The 20484-nt window shown below is 35.6% G+C and overlaps 1 protein-coding gene and 1 long non-coding RNA gene across 2 annotated transcripts; both read right to left on the minus strand.

Moving 5' to 3' along the window:
- Positions 1 to 1570: 1570 nt before the first annotated feature.
- il15 (interleukin 15) lies at positions 1571 to 9769 on the minus strand. Its single transcript, XM_082164302.1, has 6 exons — positions 9495 to 9769; positions 7007 to 7101; positions 4276 to 4372; positions 4106 to 4150; positions 3846 to 3968; positions 1571 to 2006 (listed from the first exon to the last, which is right to left on the minus strand). Exons 1-6 carry the CDS (start codon positions 9558 to 9560, stop codon positions 1878 to 1880), a joined length of 555 nt encoding a protein of 184 aa, XP_082020428.1. The 5' UTR covers positions 9561 to 9769; the 3' UTR covers positions 1571 to 1877.
- LOC309494848 lies at positions 4790 to 6999 on the minus strand. Its single transcript, XR_014204449.1, has 2 exons — positions 5709 to 6999; positions 4790 to 5667 (listed from the first exon to the last, which is right to left on the minus strand). It is a non-coding gene; the product is annotated as an uncharacterized lncRNA (long non-coding RNA).
- Positions 9770 to 20484: the final 10715 nt, after the last annotated feature.

Raw genomic sequence — 20484 nt, forward strand, 5'->3', positions numbered from 1 at the left:
AGGGGCAGGTGATCCATGAAACAGACAGGACTGGAGATGGCCATAACAATCCTAAAGGTCCAGCATTGTTCTCACAAGCCGCTTCACTCAAGACAATAATAACATAATGAAAAGTTAGTATATCCCAAAAAATTTTATTAAATAAAAGTTGCTATAAAGGTGGTAGCGATTCATTACCGAACTCTTAGCTGACGAAGTCGCGCTAGCTAACTAACGTTAGCTAGCAGGCAGTGCTTGAAAATTGGTTGAAACAACCAACATAAAATATAAATAATTACGCTGTGCATGTACAAATGAAGACCAGTATAAGCATCGCAAAGGGCCTCTGATACAATATAGACAGTTGACAATTCAAAAGAGGTCGATATTTCGGCAACTTAACTCTGGAACAACTCGACGCGCAGCAATGTAAGTGAATGGTGTCCAACGCCCACATGACAGTGTTTGGAACTATTCCGATCTTCATATCCCGGAAGTAGGCGGTTAAAAGCGCCGCCATTATTTACAACGGAGGTCTATGGGAGTGTCGCAACTCTCTCTCTCTATGGCTCTGGGCTACCCTAATTACAAAATGTAACAGGTTGGATTCATAAGGAAAAAGCTTCTGCACATTTAAATAGACACTGAATGATATTTATTTAATATGTCGAATGTTTGTAAAGTCATGTACCCTACACCAATGAACCTTATGCTTAAAGCTTTACCTGACTGAATTATGTTTTTATACTACGTTCTTTTTTCTTTTTAGCCTTAGGGATAAAAATGTGGTGAAAATCAAGCTTTTAATGTTGTTTATCAGTCTATGTGGTGTTTTTAATATGCTTTAAGACAAACCACGTGTAAATTCATAAGTCGACACCATTGCTGAGTATTTTCTGCTTAAAACTGCAGTGAACCAAAGACAGTCTCAAAAACATGGTTTGAAATCGCTGGTGTTTCTGACGTCACAAACTACCTTGTAACCAATCAGATCAACGTGTGATCGTCAACGAGTGGATCTCTGAGCTGGAGTGAGTGAGTGGAGGCGGGGCTCATTTGCATATTCATAGAACTGCATACTAAATGAGGCAAGGGTGTCGAGTTACATTCAAGCTATTTTTTTCAAGGAAAAAAACATTTAAATGTGTAATTTTGGAGATCAAAGATGAGTTTTAAGGGATAAAATGATTGACTACAGACAGGGGGACTTTAACTCAGAGTTGGTTGAACCTCCTTATTGAAATGGGCCTGATCACCTGCAGCATCAACCAGCTCAACATCAGGTAAGCAGCTGAATAACTAATGCTGAAATAATTCAATCGTTATTTTCAACTTACTGATTTATATTGCATAATAAGTCATGGTGACATGAACAAGTAGTTGGCTCACATGGGACAGGCGTGGAGGAAATCCACAGGAAATCCCTCCTTAGATAAGCAAAATAATAGAGACTCTTTGTTCCTCAAAGTTAAAAATAATGGTATTTGCCGCTTCCTCCAGACAGAGTCTTTTTTTAATCCACTTCAGAGCAAATGCATAAATATTGAGATAAGAAACCAATCCAATTCACCACAACATGCCAACAAACAACTACGTGTTAATAAAACATGCTTTAATGTAGCAATACATGGAATATAAAACAATATATAAAAGCTATATTACATTAAACTATTTTTCATATTTCACCTCAACATTCTGTACATTTAGAAGACATTCACAGTTCAACAATTATTCACAAAACCCCTTTGTTACAAAATATTTTCTTACAATATTAACAAAGTGACACTTTCAGAGTGAAGTGATATAAATAGTAATACAAAAAAGACACTAGCATAATTTAAAATGATAATAGATAAATGAGCTTATTGTACATGCAATCAGTGAGATAAAGTATGATTCTAATCACATGTTACATTCGATCTTCCCTTGCAAACTGATGACAGTTTCTGGAGAAATGTCTTCATCCTCTCAAAGAAAACCATGGGATTGGTGAGTTCTTGTTCACAGTAGTATGTTTTTTTACACTCCTGTAGGAGCAGTCCAAACACAAACTCATTACCAACATGACCATCATTTATTCTTATACATATCAACATCATTCAGAATTGAAGAATCCGATCCTTTTCTGATTCATGACTGTGAACTTGAATTGGATTTATGCTGAATTATTTGTCTAATAAGACTTTTTTTCTTGACCAACAGTAATCAGCTTTAAGAAACACCACAAAATGTATTGTTTTCAGAGATCATTTTATATATAAACTTTATAAATATTATTTACTATAATATTTCACACAATTTTACTAATAATAAACAAAAAATTATATATATAAATAACTGCACGCATCCGTCAATCATTAGTTAAGCATTAGTAAACAGTTAATTCGTAATTTATAAAGCATTAATAGACATTAATAAGCAGTTTATAAATACAGTTATAAATGCTGTATTCTTGATTTAAAAGCATATCTATAATGTGTTTAATAATTGTATTTTCATACTTTATTAATGATCAGTTTATCATTTCTAAATGTAGTTTAGCATTATTTACACACCAGTTGTTTAGGAGTTGTCAGTGATTCATACGGTCACTTAGAAAGTGTGAGTAAATGATTAATAAACTATTTAAATGCACATTCATACATCTTATTATTCAGACATATAGTAATAGTAACTTAGTGTGTTAATAAATGCTTTATTAACATGTATTTAAGCATTTAGTAGTGGTCAGTTTACTATTTTGTGTGAGCTCATCTAAAGTGAGGACTAGTTATGCCTTGTAAAGCATTTACAGAGGAGATTTACAAGCTGTTAAATATTTTTATGTTCTGTATCACTGTGTTGTTTTGGTTTCCTTTTTCTGTTTAGAAGATACTGAGTCTTTAAATCTCCTTTATGCATAACTAGTCCTCACTTTAGATGAGCTCACAAAAATAGTAAACTGACCACTACTAAATGCTTTATAACTACCTAACCTGCATTTACTACATTTACTTACACTTTCTAAGTGATCTTATGAATCACTGACAACTCCTAAATAACTGGTGTGTAAATAATGCAATACTTCATTTAAAAATGATAAATTGATCATTAATATATTATGAAAATACAACTGCTTATTAATGTCTATTAATGCTTTATAAATGATGAATTAACTGTTTACTAATGCTTAACTATTGATTAATAGTGTGCAGTTATTATAAAGTGTTACCAAATATATTTATTAAAGGAATACTTCACCCAAAAATGAAAATTATACCATCATTTAATTTAACAATTGGAGTGAATGGGGGACGAAGCCCATAAAAGTGCATCCATCCATATGACTCCTAAAGGACTTCTGAAGCAAAGCCATGTGTTTGTGTAAGAAATATATATATTTTTTTATATTTATAAACTAAATCACTGGAAACTTTATAAACTAAATCACAGGTTTACGCCAATGTTTACATTGAGGGAGTTGAGTTCCTGCGGAAGAGTGACCGCTGACCCGACGCATTAGCCAGGATATGTTCTTATATAACTCGATTGTGTTCGACTGAAAGAAGAATGTCATGTACACCTAGGATGGCTTGTGGGCGAGTACTGTAAATCATGGGGTAATTTTCATTTTTGGGTGTACTTTTTTTAAATGCAAATTTCTGTAGTGCCATTTCAAAGGTGTATTATTAATATAATCGAATGTTTCTAGAAATACTCCATATATTGTGTGTATAGACATGTTTATGAGTCATTTATGCTGAAAAACATTTTTTCATTATTTAAAACATTTGTTACAATTCCGCTGCATCAATATTTAGTCAATTCTGAATGATGCACACACATAGATGCCCGACACACACATTGTGGTTATTGCTTTGACTTACAGTTCCACTATATTTTTTTAAAGTTGTCTCTATCATGAACTGGTTATTATTTGTTGGATCTTCTTCATGCAAGAGAACGTTCATCTCCATCAGAAAACAGTCAATAAGCTTATATGTGCAGTCCTGCAAACAAACAGAATAACACTGGATTGGGTTTATGCAGAATTTATCCATCACAATGCCAGTGTTACTTAAGTCATTTGTTGGCTTACATTTTGTCCGACTGGTCTCATTTCCTTTAGTTATACAAGTAAACTTACATTGATATTATCAGTATTTGGAGTGTACAAGCGTGCATCAGATTTCTGGAAAAGATGATGTTTGGAAATTAGGATTCTGAAGGATAGACTTACACAAAACTAAGATAAATCGACTGTGCAGTTTCTCCTTAAGTTGCACAATGCATCAAAATATAATATTTCACGCTTACATTAAATAAATGCTCCGTCTCTTCTAGTGCTCTCTGGAGGTCTCGCAGCGCCTGTATTGCTTGACCTTCAGCCATGGGCAATAGAGCACATAGACAGCTGAACATACACAAAATACATAAACAGAATCGTAATATGACATCAGTTAAACATGCTCAATAATCCTGCAATTCCAAGCCATTATAATCACTTAACCACACATACACATACACATGCAATGCCACGTGTTGCAGTTTCAACTAATGAGGCACTAAAGTTTTCCAGAGAGTTTTCCAGTTAACATTTAATTCATAAACCCTTTATTCCCCACCCCTGTGTTTCACTGCATTATGTTGCTCTTCTGAACATAAACCTTCTGTTTATGCATAAACCCTGACACAATAATGCAGCATATGGCTCTGATCCAAACCCTCATAAGCCGCTTTGCTGTCTACAGTTACATCCCAACCAAAAGAGAACTTTGTAATCGACTGATTCGGATCACTTTTTTTTTTTTTACGTTTTTGAATGCAGTCTCTTCTGCTCACCAAGGCTGCATTTATTTAATCAAAAATACAGTGAGAATGGAAATATGGTGAAATATTATTACAATTTAAAATAACTGTTTTCCATGTGAATATGTTGTAAAGTGTAAATTTATTGCTGTGATCAAAGCTGAATTTTCAGCATCATTACTCCAGTCTTCAGTGTCACATGATCCTTCAGAAATCACTCTAATATGATGATTTAATGCTCAAGAAACATTTATGATTATTATCAGTGTTGAAATACATCTGTACGTTGTGCAAAGCACTGATTTCAATAGAGGCCGGTCATATCATGTTACTAAACTAATGGCACAATCCTCAAATAAGCAGAAAAAATAAACAATACACAGATGTTCACCAGAATAGCCCATTTGTAAACAGATACTTTCTTGGTATTTGAATGAATCATAACTATATATTAATAATCCACATTTCACTTTTTTCCCGTAAGCTTAATGCATTAAAGTGTCATCATCTCCAAAAGAAGGTATTTTAGAACAAGGATAACTTTTAGAAGAAAACCTTCTGGAACTTAAAAGCTTCTGCACTTCATATATAGAATCTTATAGAAGTTTCATCAAGGGATCATTTCATGGATTTAGTCCAAAAAAGTCATTTTGTTTTGATGTTTTTTTTTTTTTTTTTTTTTTTTTTATTCATTACAGCTGGTAAACATACTTTATCACCAACATCTTTTTAAATAGCCCAAAACATGAAAGTATTAGGCAATAATTGAAGACATCTCTCCTTTATATAAAACCTTTAACTCTTTCCCCACCAGTGTTTTTGAAAAAAGTTGACAGCCACCGCCAGCATTTTTGATCATTTAAAAAAAAAAAAAAAAATGTAAAAAGGCCCCCGGAATATCTGAACATGTAATATATCAAAAGAACAGAGCAGAGCAAAACAATACAATCCGCTTTATTCTAAGCTTCATGCTTTTTTTAATCAACACTTGAATGTGGGTAAGTGTCAAAAATAGAACAAAAAGCTGAGAAAATCATGATTTTGTTGAAGACTACAACGTTTTTATCGCTTGTTTCTGCTTCTTCTTTTCCTGTGTTTTGATCCGGAGATTCAGTACTCTTTCAGATGATGCGTAATAGCGCCCCCTACCTTATAACTGTGAAAACACAGATCGCAGGAAATTTCCGTCAATGGTGTGGAAAGAGTTAAAAGTGAGTCAAGTTTTATATCGCTTTTTTTTCACCAGCATTGTGATAATAGAATTGAAATCTAAATCTGCCACTTTTCAAGGTCACAATTCTCCACCCTTTTCATTGTAAGACAATTGAAAAGGCCAAACAACTTTGTGCCAATTACAGACAATAGTGTTGTTTGCTCTAGGCACAGGAGCCAGAGATTGCTCTTGTAGAGTCATATTACAAGTCGTGTGGGAATTTTATGAAGACGTGCACGCTTAGCTAATGCACTCTATAGTGGGGCGGCACCAGCTATACGGCCATTTAAACTGGACTTTACAGAAATCTCAGATGATTCAATATCTAGTGCATCAGATTGCTCACATGGTGATGTTGTCACATGGGCTGTATCTCAACAATTATAAACTCAAGAACTCTAAAGAGTCCAAAGTCCAAATGTCTATATATATATATATATATATATATATATATATATATATATATATATATAATTTTATTTTTTTTATCTTTCATAAACGTCAAGTCGGGAAAAGTTGTCACGTGTTATATATTATTATGTTATACTAATAACTCAGCCAACTTCTCATGGCCTCAACAACTGTATTTTCTTCTATTTTTGCTGTTTCAAGAATCGCTTATGTTTCATTCAGACTATTTAATGACAGGCCATTGTGACAACTTACCCCATAATTAAGTGTCAACATGACCTGCTATTGGGGCACATTGTCACAAAAGCTGTTGAACTAAGTTTTTTTTTCTTTTTCTTTTTTTTTTCTTTTCTGTGCAATAATAATGATATTTCGGAGTTGTAATAAAATAAAGATGATTGGAGTATGTTTTAGAAGAAAACACTATTTCAGTAAAACATTCACATGTTAATTGTCATTTCTTTGTAATTATTTGTGCAATTTCTAAGTGAAAATTCTTTCTACACTGATTTTTTTTTTCCCCTAATGGATTATAGTACAACTCACTCTAGGCTTTGTGCCAGATTTACACAGCAATCAGCAAAAGAAATAAGCAGTCTAATTTCTTAGATATACCTCAGAATTAAGATAGAATTCCAAACCTCTGAGTTCAAAAGGCATTCCATGTGATTCTCAAAGCACCAAGGGTTACAAACACATCGTCCAGTTCTCTGTAAGAAATCACACACTTTTTTAATACTCAGAAGTGCAAAATGCTGCAAAAATTCCACAGATAGAGAAGTGATTCTTTCATTTGTTGGAAAGAATAACAGTTCCAGGAAACAAAGTGCACAGTATATGGAAACTTAAACACAAATACTGAACTACAATAAACAAATACACATAAATCTCAGCTGATCATAACATGGAATTAACCATTCCTGCCACTCAGCACTTATTCATTGAGAAACACTGACAAAGCAATTCTGTTTACCAAATGAACATGCATGTTTAGCAAGCCATTGTCTTTTTGTTATTTATAGGGAAGCACCGAATGTTCGGCAACCGAAATTATTCAGTTGAATAAATGAAAAGACAGAATAAATTTGACCGAACAATAGCTGCGTTTACATGGACACTTTAATCGGATTGACGACTCAATCGGACTAAAAAACCTTCATGTAAAACACCTTAATTGATCCAAATGAGCTCGATCCGAATGAAATTTCGATCGGATTGAAAGGGGTGGTTTATTCCTTTTGTAATCCGATTGAGAGAACATGTAAACACTTGATTTAATCTTTCCTTGCTCAAAGATGGCAAAATAAAAAATATGTTTAGTTTAATAATTGATTTAGTATATTAAGTTATATTGTGCTTTGTATGTATAATGTCTGCTGGAATGTTAAAACGTGTTGAATAAATATTTTTTATTGTATTGTAATATTATTTTTTTTATTTAAAAAGCAAGACAAAATAGTAAAAAGCATATTGACTATTCAATTTATGCAATGGTGAAAAATTTGCTAAATAAATGGGGGGAAATGCGCGCACAAAAAAACGCCATTTGTTATCCGGCTTTCGTCATTTCGATGCATCCCTAGTTAATTATTAGTAATCAGTTTCAGTTTCACTTATAACTTTTCATTACATAGGCTACTAGTACTTACATATTAGATATTACTTCTTATAGTATTCTCACTGGTAACAAAGCACATTTTTGCCATTGAATTGTAATTTAGATATCAACAATTTACTTGCGATTTTCTTTTTACCAGTAAAGCCTATTCATTAAGTACTCGTAGCCTACTTATATTTGTTAACTTCATTCAAATGAATTTGGTTAACCGTTCCAGTTTTCCTAGTAGGCCTACTAATAAAGACACTAATGCCTACAATAAGTAACATTTAAAAGCTTAGTAAAAAGTCAAATGTATTAGTAAAGTGTTCAGTCGATCTATAGAGTAGCTAATCTGACTAGTCTTTACAGAAGTAGGCTATAAAAGAAACTGCAACTAGAGTTGTTAGGCTACTAGTACTTTACAACTGGGATAGTTACTAGTATCTAACATTTAAGTAGCCTACTACTACCAAATAAACAATAGGCCTACACAGGACTAGATAAAACTAGTCAATAGTATAATCACAAATAAACTCGTTGGCAAATTTGCAATTTGTTGCCAGTGACAGTCGAATAGTCTCTATGACTTGTAGCATTAAAAAGTACAAAATAGCTAATTGGTGTCTAGTAAACAGTTAGTAGTGAAATAAAAATTGATACTAGTCACTATTGGATTACTTATTAGTAAGTAAAAATAAGCTACTACATAATAGCCTATAGCCTACTCTTTAGTTTAAAAGAATGAGTTAGATATTAAAATGGCTTGCCATTAGGATTCAAAGAAAATAATATTCAATATTTCAAGATCATCAAGTCTATGAAATCGTGTCGTTTCGTAATTGATAGCACAGGATTTAACAAGCTACGTGCAATGTAAAGCGTGACAGCGCGCGTGCACCTGCAAGTTTGATTGAGTTATTTCCGATGACTAACATGCGAACCTTAAAGTATACGTTTTCATCGTTGTATGTAACGCTTTAGTGCACAATGTGCGCACTGTAATCTGATGTCTATAACATGCAACAACCGCAGTGGCCTAAGTGGCCTATATATTAGCCTACATAAAGTAAAATGCCCTAAATATACATGCTGTAAAATAGATTTATATAACATAGCCTATATGTAATAGTTTTGAGCCTTCTTTGTACATATTAAAATATTTTTTTAAAATATAAATAGCCTAAATATTTATAAATTCATTTCAGCAAGAAATGTCAGCAAGACATTTTCCAAGAAAAATATAATTTGTCTATAAATTTCCAATAGAAAATGCCTCCCTGCACATTTTATATACGTTGAAATAGGACGTTTTACAACAATGCTGTTCGACATATTTACAACATATTTACAACATGGTTCAAATATATTTAGCAGATCGATAATCTGACATTTCACTCACAATGGGTCATACATGATCACCACTATAAACTTATAAATGCATTCAACAAATTAATTTGACATGCTCTGAGTGACATTAGTGCACCGCGAGTGCGCATTTCCTACCCTTGCTTTTGGTGGCCTATTCCAAAATCCCGCGATAAAGGCGATGAAGAGGGTCATTAAAATCATCGAAACGAGCTTGTTGGTAAGCCAACCACAACAGTTGCGTGAAGTTCACATGATCTCGCTATGTAAAAGTCCTTGTAGTAGGTCATGGAGGTGTATGAAATCCTATTGATTACTCCAATTGGATATTAATCCATGAGTGCACACTGAAGGCTTCTTCCTCCGTGTGAGCACTAAGCAAATCTGCAACTGAAAACACTATCTCTCTCTCACACACACACACACACACACACACACACACACACACGCCCGCCCATTGCAGCCAGTGGACGGCGCTTTCACTTTGACAACATGCGTGTTTTCTCTGTGAAGTGCAACGCGAGTTCTCTTCCTTTTATGTAACTCAGCAACACGTTTGTTTGGGTGTTAAACACATTTATCTCGGATACATAAATAAATAAACAAGCTAATGTAATGTAATCGCTGTTGGAAGCAGAGGTTTAAAGTCCACTGACAAGACCTCGAGATACGGTAATTAAGTCACATATGACTGAGTTATGTCATTTGTGAAAGAAATAATAGCAGTTTGGAGAAATACGATTAAAAAGATTTTCCACTCACATTAGATGAAGACTCCAGTCATCAATCTTTAACTTGGACTTGGAAAAAAACAGTTTTATTTTATGTAGAGCTGGTCGCCCCCTAATGGGTATTGCCATGCTGACATCACCACATGACCACGTGTCACGTAATTTACTACTAGTACTAATAACAATAAAACTAAGTTTATTTAGCACATTTAGTCAATTTAGCGCTTTAGAAAACCTAAACAATGTTTAGCTAGCCTTCATCATAAACCAGCAAAATCCACTGAGACTGAATTTAAAGGAACCGTATGTAAGCAGTGGCGGATCTACGGGGTGGCAAAGGGTGGCAGCTGCCACCCCTGGGATACAGTCTTGCCACCCGGCCCTGTTGCCACCCCATTTATAAATCAGATAATATTTTTTAAGTATATTTTATGTTCATAGCCTACACGCCTGGGCAGGCTGCACAGTGCATCTGTCTGCAGTACGCAGTGTCTTGCAACCCGATTGGAGAGCTGCCCCAGAGCCTCTGAAGGTGAAGTGAGTTTCCCCAGGTGTAGTTTAAATACACGTTTAACTTAAAAGTTACATTTGTAATGAATGTATTGTATGCTAAAGACGATTCAGCATCAGCAAAAACAGCGAGTCTATTACGTTAGCCAAAATCAGCGGTCAAATCGCTCCCTCGTGATTTGTAAGAGCACTCTTCCCTTTGATTAGCCTAATTTTTATTTTAGTAAAGACAAGAACAGCTTAATAAAAAATAAAAAATATTGTTTGTATCCATAACGTTTATTGATGGTCGCCGTTACGCCGACGTTACGTTACAACACACAATACAGAGCCAGTTAGGAGATCGATCATTTGATTAGCTAAGCAGTCCTGTTAAATCCAATTCCTCTCAGATATCACAGCAATGAAACTAGGTTACAACTGGGGAAATAACAAATACAATAGGATTAAGTATGGGCGTTAATAGTTGGGAGAAAATATGATGTGTAATAATGATTAGATCTGCATTTGGTCTTAAAGAGGCAGCAGTCTAATAAACCTGCTGACGATTGCTCCATTAATGTGAATCAAATAACAAAAGGCAAAGAGAAAATCAGTCGCAGCTCTTGAATGATATAAGCTTTAATCTATCTATGATAAACTGTGCAGTGTTATTTTACATCTGACTTTATTAGATGTCTTTTTAGCCCATATTACTCCTGAACAGTAATGTCAGTAGATATTACTGAAATTAAAGCACTGGATATATAATTTGTATATTTGTTTAATTGTATACTTTTTTTTTGTTTGACCATGTGTTTGTACTTGGTTTTTGGTGTCCTATGTCTTCTGAATATAAAACACAAAAGCCTGCACCCTTCTGCATAACGTATGTTTTATTTGTTTTGTTAAAGCATTGCTTTTTCTTTTGCTATAGATATTTATTTTACATTTCAAAATATAAAACAATATTAATTGTGTTCTAAATTATTATATATATTTTTTTAATATAACAAAAAGAACCGATAAGAATACCGTTAAAGTACCGGATCGATAAGGAGCAGGCCCGGGGTGGGTAATCGGGAGAATCGGGAGAATTCCCGGTGGCCGCTTCACTTTTGGGCCGGTCGAGGAATTATTATTATTTTTTATTTTTTTACATTTGTCAAATTGTCCCGTTAGTTCCAACACACGTTCCACATTCTGACACCGCAGCGCGCAGCCTCTGCATGGGTTGTACCATGAGAGGGAGTTCTCCCCTCCCCTCCCATAGAGTTGGTTGGGTCCATAGCCCGTCTTTTCCAAAACGTTTCCTCAGGTAACGTTACCGATAGCTGGGTCGGACGGCCCTACCGTAAAGGTACGCGTCAGGGAGGATGGATGGGAGGAAGAGGCTAGGAGGGGTTGAAAAAGCCAGGTTGAAAAAAAGAAAGGCATTGGAGGAGGATGCTGCCAAATGTGCCAAGCTTACAGATTTATTTTCAAGAGGACAAACACAAGTGGCAACAGGTATAGAGAGATAGGCCAGAGACAATTTATATAAGACTTTGGATAGGCCTAGTAATTATTCGGCTAATACTGTTGTAGCGTTGTCAACCTACACACAAGAATAATATAAAATTTTATTAAAATATTAGCCTTTTTGTATCACCCAATACATGGCGATTCATATACTTTGCAAATATTATGCAATTTAATATTGATAACAAAACTCAAGCTTGATCTGTGCAGTAAAATGACCTCTTAATTATTTTTTTTGTAGCTTCTGAGCAGCAGATAAGCCAGTCCCCCGCTGAAAATGAGGAGGCCATGATGACTACAGGGACAGGTAGAGAGGATACCAGAATAAACAATATGAATTAAAGTTATTTAACCCTCAGGTTGTGTTCAAAACCCTATAACACCTTTCGTGTTCCCGGTCAAAAGTGACCGGCCTACAAAAAATAGCTTATTATAAATCACTTGTTATGCTATTATCACCCAATATTGGATTCAATCTTCAACAAATTTGTAAATATTACATAAAATATGAAAAAATTGGCACTGTTGATCACACTAGTCTACTTTAATTTTTCACCAGAAAATTTGTTTTGAAAAACTTTTATTTTGTACAAAATGGCACATAGACACACTTGTGGTGTTCCCGGTCAAAAATGACTGGCCTACAGAAAATAGCTTATAAATCTCTCATTATACTATAATATCACCCAATATTGGATTCAATGTTTTTGTCAACTTGTTTTCTTTCAATTAGGACTGGTTTTATATTTCTATTTGCATCTAATTAATCATAGGCCTCATTTATCTAGTAGGTATCACGTTTTTTTTATTAAAAAAAAGCTTCTTTTTTTTTATACAAATAAAACTGTAAACATTAGTTCAATATGCGTCTTTGTGGAAGACATTTCAAATGCTTTCTTTCTTTCTTTCTTTCTTTCTTTCTTTCTTTCTTTCTTTCTTTCTTTCTTTCTTTCTTTCTTTCTGCTTTTGTTAATTTATCAACCTATCCTTGTGGAATAGTGGAATATTTTTTGTTAACTTCTCAGCTTAAGTGAATTATTATTTAACCTTTACATTATTTGTTGAACCATGGTATTAATAAAAACTACACAATAGTAAGAGCTGAACTGTTGCTTCATTTATCCAATTTGGAAAAAGTGCTAATTTGGAATTCCACCATGGAAAAAGAGGGCCGGTCTTGGGCCTGAAACTCCCGGGCTGAAAAGTGGCCCCACTCCGGCCCTGCCCCTCCGCTCCCCCGCTCTAAGCTACATCAGGCCGCTCCGCTCATTATCGCTCAGCGCTCAACGAGGTTTGCTTCGCGCTCCACTCAAATCGCCCCCCGCTCGCTCCGAAAAAGGACACAAATCTACATGTATTTTAGCTTAGACCACAGCCTTACCTCCTAAACAACTAATGAGCAACAACAACGTTTTTCAAATTGAAATGTTTTATTTCAAATTACAGGCCTAAGTAAGAAGGAATATAGCCTAAACAAAAAGTCCTGTAAAATTAAACGAATAAATGGGCATAATAATATAAATAAAAATTATATAAACAAAAATATACATATAGGCTACATTTAAAAAAAAGTAAATTAACTATAAGGCCAGAATTTTGATAAGTGAACTTTTGCGCAACGCGCACGATTAAAATTTAAATTGGCTTCCATACACACAAACTGCTGTAAAATTAAACGAATAAATGGGCCTAATAATATAAATATTATTACGGACGACACAAATTCGGCTGAATAAAACGAACCATTAGGTCTACTTGAATGAAAAAACGAATTTGTTTGAATATTACGCTATATTTAATTTACACTTTGTTACAAGTTACCGTATTCAATTTGCTAACCTTTTGGTGCGTGTTCGCGTAGGTCACGTTCATGTTTTCGAGAGATGTGTCTTTTGAGATTCCAAAATGAATCTTTGCTGACTGAAACGATGTCTCCACATTTGTTTTCTTGTACCACATTATCATTGTTAGTTAGTTTTATATTAATAGTAGCCTACACCTGTATGACTTCTCATTTTCCTTTTTGAAGTAGCCTACTTTTTGAACTCCATTATTGAGCCGAGTTTTGACTGAAAATAGTCTACTGTTGATGACTGTGCAAGACAGATGGATCCTGGTTTAGGTTTGACTGAGCATGCTTCAGACTCGTGGTGTGAACTGAGCGAAATTGGAGCGGGAAATTGGAGCGGGAAATAAGGCGACGCTCCGTCCTTTTAAAAATGCCGCTCTGCGCTCTGTCCAAGATCCGCCCGCTCCCGCTCCCCGCTCGCTCCCGCTCCACTCCGCTCACATGCTCTGCTCCCTGAGGAAAACTGCCACATCATTAAGTAGTGAGAAGAGAGATGCACACTCTATGACACTGCCTGTTGTGTCTGCCAGTACCAGATTTAAAACGTGGATAACACCAGACATGAATTTGTGTTGGAGACTGTTCAGACAGGAATGCAGAGAACCCTTTACACGGTCCCTGCATATTTGCTGTACCATCAGTGGAGTTGTCTCCGTTTCTGAGAAAATGAATTTTATGAAAGTTTTTCCGCTAGTAGCCTACACTAAGCTTTAGAATGCGCTAGTAAAGACGCTGGCTGAGATTCTACTGGAAATACGTCAGCAGCGTTCGTGCATAGAGCGTATACAGAAATCTCTCGTCTCAGGGGGACATGAGGGAGGGAAGCACGGTCATTCTAAAATACAGGGATTAAAGTTCTCCGTCGCTACGACGGATTTCCGTTAATTGCAGGAAGTCTATGACGGATTTCCGTCAATTGCAGGGTTCCAGTCTGTCCTTAATGTCTTAAATTCACTTTTCATAAATTGAATGCCGTAAATAGGCTTTCATTTCTCAAATAGTGTAATAAATGTCTTAATTTTAGTTTGAATAGGTCTTAAATTAAGGAAAGACGAGGTGTATTCACCCTGCTGAGCGGGATGTGATCAAAGCCTGGAGTGGATCAAAAGCACGTTCCTCTCTCCACTCTAAGCATTCTGTAATCACTTCGCGAATCATGACGACTTAAGAAAACCCAGCACAATAGGAACTACCAGGGAGTGACATAGCCTAAGTGTACGCTGAAATAAAGTTTTTGAGTGACGTCACGTCCCAACACGAACACGCCCCATAGCATAATCCCACCCTTGACACACTGATTGACAGGTTTCCGTGTAAGGCATCGGAAATGGAAATACTAAGGGAATTGCGATTCCATTTGAGTTTTGGCTGGTTACATACGCGACGCTGAGAAAGTGAAAAAGCAGACGTGGTAATTGAAATTGCTATTTAAATATGACAGGGTCAAGACTCGTAAGATATGGGAAACACAGTTGCAAACAGACTTTGCATTTCCATTTTAAATTTGGCAGTCACTGTGCGTTCGCTTAAACGAAAATGCAAACGGTAATGCGCGATTTGCATTTGCGTTATGTCACATTTTATGCGTCCACAAATTGAAAACGCAATTGCAAATACAATTTGCAATTCCTTTTGAATAATGTCCGGAATATCATTCCATACTCTTCAATTGCACGCGCAAATGCGGCGGCGCGCGCGCTGTATATCGCCTCACTGTATAAAGTGCAAAAGAAACTACGAGCATGCAACGCCATTACGTTGTAAATTACACTAAATAAAAGTAATGCAGGTATGATTTTCATTCTATTCACCAGGAGTTTCCATGTTTCATTAACAGTTATTGTTAATATTGTGTATTCACCATGGTAACTGTCGTTTCCATATTAACGTTAACCCCAAAATGCCACTATTTTTCTTTGTGTTATTTTTTATATTTTTAAATGACTGTAGTGGCTCATACCAACATTGTATTAACAAAAACTAGTTTGGAACTGCTATTTAATAACTTTAGCATAATGTTTATTTATTAGTAGGCTACTTGTCTTTACTATTAGTCATATTCTTACAATTTATGTTAAATAAAGGGGAAAAGTACTTGTGTGTGTTAACAAATTTTGTGTAAACGTGTTATAATTTGCCTATATAATATATACGTATATATATATATATATATATATATATATGTATGTATATATATATATATATATATATAGGCAAATTAGAACATGTTTAAACAAAATTTGTTTATATATATATTCAATGTAAACTTTGATAATCATAATTAATAAATCGCAATTACAATTCGAAGGGAATAATCAGCAATTATGATTTTTGTAATAATCGTGCAGCCCTAACTTAGGTGAAGAAACCTGTTTATTATTTATTCATTTGATTTTGCAACTGTTCACTGATACGCCTACTGGCAATATTAAAGCGGTTTAAAACGTATCCCCTTAAAACGCTATTGGTCTCGACTATTTAAAAAGGTATATGACTTGGCCTAAAAAAAAAATTTCAGTCAGAAGAATTTTTTTCACTTTAATCCCTGAAAATACTACCGGGTTTCTACTGATACAAAGCTTAATGCTAATCGGTGAAGTATCCCTTTAAGGATGTGGGAACAGTACAAGGGTCAGTGAAAGTGACATGCTGAAAATTTGAACTTTTGCTTTATTCATATATAGTCAAATATTTATGAATTTCACACTAAGTGGTTTACTTTGTAATGCATTAATAGTAGGCCTAGGCTACTCATTGTTTTGGATTTAATGCATTCACGCCAACAGGTGCCAGTATTAAAGGTGGTATCAGTGATTTCAGGCCCAAAAATATTTTTATCACATTCATCTAATCTTTCCTAACGATCCGCTAGCTGCCCGCCCCATAAGCATGCCGTCAAAAAACCGCGTCTCTGTAGGCAGCCTAGGCTCTGAGATCTGCACACAAAAACAAATGGTTTAGCCAAACACTCAAAACCAAAACAAATAGTGTTCCAACCAATCACTGACAGGGGGAGGGGGTGCTGTGAGGTTTTGAGCCAGCTTTTTCTTCAGCTCTGACTTCGCGTGCAGCCGTGCACGAGCACAAAACCTCACAGCACCCTCCCCCTGTCGGTGATTGGTTGGAACACTATTTGTTTTGGTTTTGAGTAAATAGTAAATAAATAAAACTGTCTGCACACTTGAATCCTTTCAGTGTTCGTGAGTGCGGTGTTACTCCTTCATAATAAAATTTTTTTTAAAAAGAAGAGAACTGACTGACTGGTACAACCTCATGTGCTAAATTCACAAACAAAAATTAAATATCAAGTTATGTTAACTGTAATTGTTCAGCTCCCATATCTTGGTATTAATATACAAGTAACTTTAATGTAGTTTAATCTGTCAAATATCAGATAGTAATATGATATTTTTCTATTTACTTTGAACTTCAACTCTTTCAGACGTTTTCTTTTTTTCCTTTTAAAACAGACGACAGACTCTTCTATATCGATGTCTAATAATGCAAGTAATATCAATGCAGTAAAAATGGATTGGTTAGCACTTAATAAGGAGGACCTTTTAGCTTATTATGTAAGTACAGATAAATGCTTGAGTGATATTCATTTACCAAGGGATGCAATGATGTGTAGTGATGTTAACTGTAAAGATGTAAATCATCAGAGGGATTTCTGCTCAATGTATAATGATATAGTTAATGTCTTGCATGGTTGTAGTAGGCCATTTTTTAAATCGAAGGGTATAATGAATAAGTCTAGGCCTGGATGGAGTAAATATGTAGCTAAATATCAAGCTGAAGCCCAGAAAGCATATAAATTATGGGTGACGGCAGGTAGACCCAGGCAAGGGCCGGAGCTTCAGCATAAGAAGTCTACAAATGCAAGATATAAGTATGCTATTCGTTTTATTTGTAAAAATGAGCACATTTTAAGGGCTGATTCTATGGCTATGAAGCTCCTAAATCATAATATCACTGACTTTTGGAAAGAAGTCAGAACTCTCAATAGTTGCAGAGTGTCTCTTCCTTGTACTTTAGATGGAGTTTCTGGTGCAGAGAATATTGCGGAATTATGGAGACAACATTATTGTAGTCTTTTTAATTGCATCCAAAATGAATATGATGGGGGTGATCACCAAGTTAATGATCCAATAGTGATTATGCCACGTGAGGTGGATCAAGCTAAGCAAATTACCTCAAAATAAAGCTAGTGGCTTAGATAATATTTCTGTTGAACATCTTAAATATGGAAGTAAGAGGATAGCCCCTTTATTAGCTGTTTGTCTTACTGGCTTTTTGAGTCACAGTGTGTTACCAGATTCAATGTTGTCTGTCTTATTAGTACCAGTTATTAAAAACAAAGCTGGAATGGTGGGTAACTTAGATAATTATAGACCTGTAGCTTTAGCTAGTATTTTGTCTAAAGTCTTGGAAAAAATCTTGCTAGATAGGTTAAATGTGTTTATTAATTCTACAGACAACCAGTTTGGATTTAAGGCCAAACATGGTGCTGATCTTTGCATCTATGCATTAAAGGAAATTGTAAATAAGTATAGAGATAAAAATTCAACAGTTTTTATGTGTTTCATTGATGCATCTAAAGCTTTTGACCGGGTTAACCATGCTAAGCTATTTTTTTAAATGAGACAAAGAGGGGTACCAGAATACATTGTGAGAATCTTGGCCTATTGGTATGCCCACCAGTTGATGCAAGTTAAATGGGGCAATAAGGTCTCTGCCCCTTTTGGGGTCAGTAACGGTGTGAGACAAGGAGGGATTTTGTCCCCAATTTTGTTTAATCTTTACATGGATGAGCTGTCTGAACGTTTGTAAAACTGGGTGTATGATTGGGAATACTCTGGTTAATCATATTATGTATGCAGATGATCTTGTGGTGTTTAGTCCAAGCAGTGCTGGTCTTCAACAGCTTTTAAATGTGTGTTCTGATTATGGTCTTGAACATGATATTGTGTATAATCCTGATAAGAGTATGGTTATGACTTGCAGAACTAAGGAGGATAAAAGTATACATTTTCCAGTTTTTAAGTTGTCTAACAAGAACCTCACGGTGTGCGAGAAAGTAAAATACCTTGGACATATTATCAACGAGCACATGACAGATGATGATGATATTGAAAGGCAACGCCGCCTGATGTATATGCGGGCAAATATGCTGTTGCGTAAGTTTAGTTTCTGTTCAGACGAGGTGAAGGTGTCACTTTTTAAAGCATATTGTACAACATTTTATACTGCTCATTTGTGGTGTAACTATAGAACATCTAGTTTACAGAAGCTGCAAGTAGCTTATAATGATGCTATGAGAATCCTACTAAGGAGACCTAGATGGCATAGTGCAAGTGAAATGTTTGTGAGTGTACGAGTAATCACTTTTAAAGCACTGTTACGTAATTTTATGTATAGATTTATCTGCCGACTTAATGCTTCTGAAAATGAAATTATTGTGAGTTTATCAAATATAAGGGTTAGTACTACACGGTATCAGTCAAAGCTGTGGAGACACTGGTACTGGTGTATTTTGTAACTCTATGTTTTCGGACTCAGTGTGCAATGGCCTACATTCTTAAGGCCATTGCACACTGACGCCGCCTTCACACTGGCAGTTGAAATCAGTCCGAAATTTTCGTATGCGTTTTTTCGTGTTCGTCAGCCTTAAAATTCGTCACGCACAGAAACCTTGCACACTGAGTCCGATGCGTATTTATTAAACCTTTGCGGAAAAAAACGCAAAAAATACAAAATGGATTCGTCAAGGGTAGCAGTGGGGATGATTTTGTGCGCACACACACACACACACACGCAGGCGGCCGGCGGAAGCGCTGGGCAGACAGAACAGCTGTATACAGGTTATATTTTATACCCAAATAATAACTTACATGATTAGTGATCGAATTGGCTGCTAAATCCATTGTGGATTTTGTCGTTCGCTTGTAGTTGTACGGTGGCTCTGAATTGTGAAAAAACCTCTCAAAATACTGGCTGTGGATGCGAAAAACGCAGAAAATCGAACCCGATCCGAATTTTTTTATTACGGACGAAAGTTTCGTAGACAGTGTGCAAGCGTGATTGACATAACGTGAGGTCGAATTTTTTTTTTAACGTGCGAAATTTTCGGATGCGAATTTCGGACTCAGTGTGCAATGGCCTTTAATGTAGATATAAGTATATAAAATGACCCATTCTTTCACTCCTGGATAATTGCAGGCAATAATCCTGTTTTGAGTGCCTCTGACGCCACTATGATTGCCAGTCCCACAGTTATTGCGACACCTCCCAATCATGCCCCTCCAGGTGTCACAGTCGCTGCCCACATGGGCATTTAAATCCCCCAGTAGAACGACGGAGTCCCCCTCCCCCAGAGACTCCAAGAGGGCCGGGTACACGGCACTGCAGTTCGGCCCGTAGGCGCACACGACAGTGAGAGACCTATCCCCAACCCGACATTTCAATTTCCTTTGAAATAACAAATAAATCTAGTGTAGGTGTCCTAAGAGCTGAGAATTTTAGGTTGGTCTGCATTATT

The sequence above is a fragment of the Leuciscus leuciscus genome (assembly GCF_965113295.1).
Source record: "Leuciscus leuciscus genome assembly, chromosome: 3".
Lineage (NCBI taxonomy): Eukaryota > Metazoa > Chordata > Actinopteri > Cypriniformes > Leuciscidae > Leuciscus > Leuciscus leuciscus.

What these genes read in the sequence shown, in the direction of transcription:
- il15 (XM_082164302.1), bottom strand. Translation starts at nt 9,560, where the DNA reads ATGATTTTAATGACCCTCTTCATCGCCTTTATCGCGGGATTTTGGAAT. An exon ending in CAAATACTGATAATATCAAT is followed by an intron (nt 3,969 to 4,105) that starts GTAAGTTTACTT and finishes GTTTGTTTGCAG; the next exon opens with GACTGCACATATAAGCTTAT. An exon ending in TAAAAAAATATAGTGGAACT is followed by an intron (nt 2,007 to 3,845) that starts GTAAGTCAAAGC and finishes CTGCTCCTACAG; the next exon opens with GAGTGTAAAAAAACATACTA.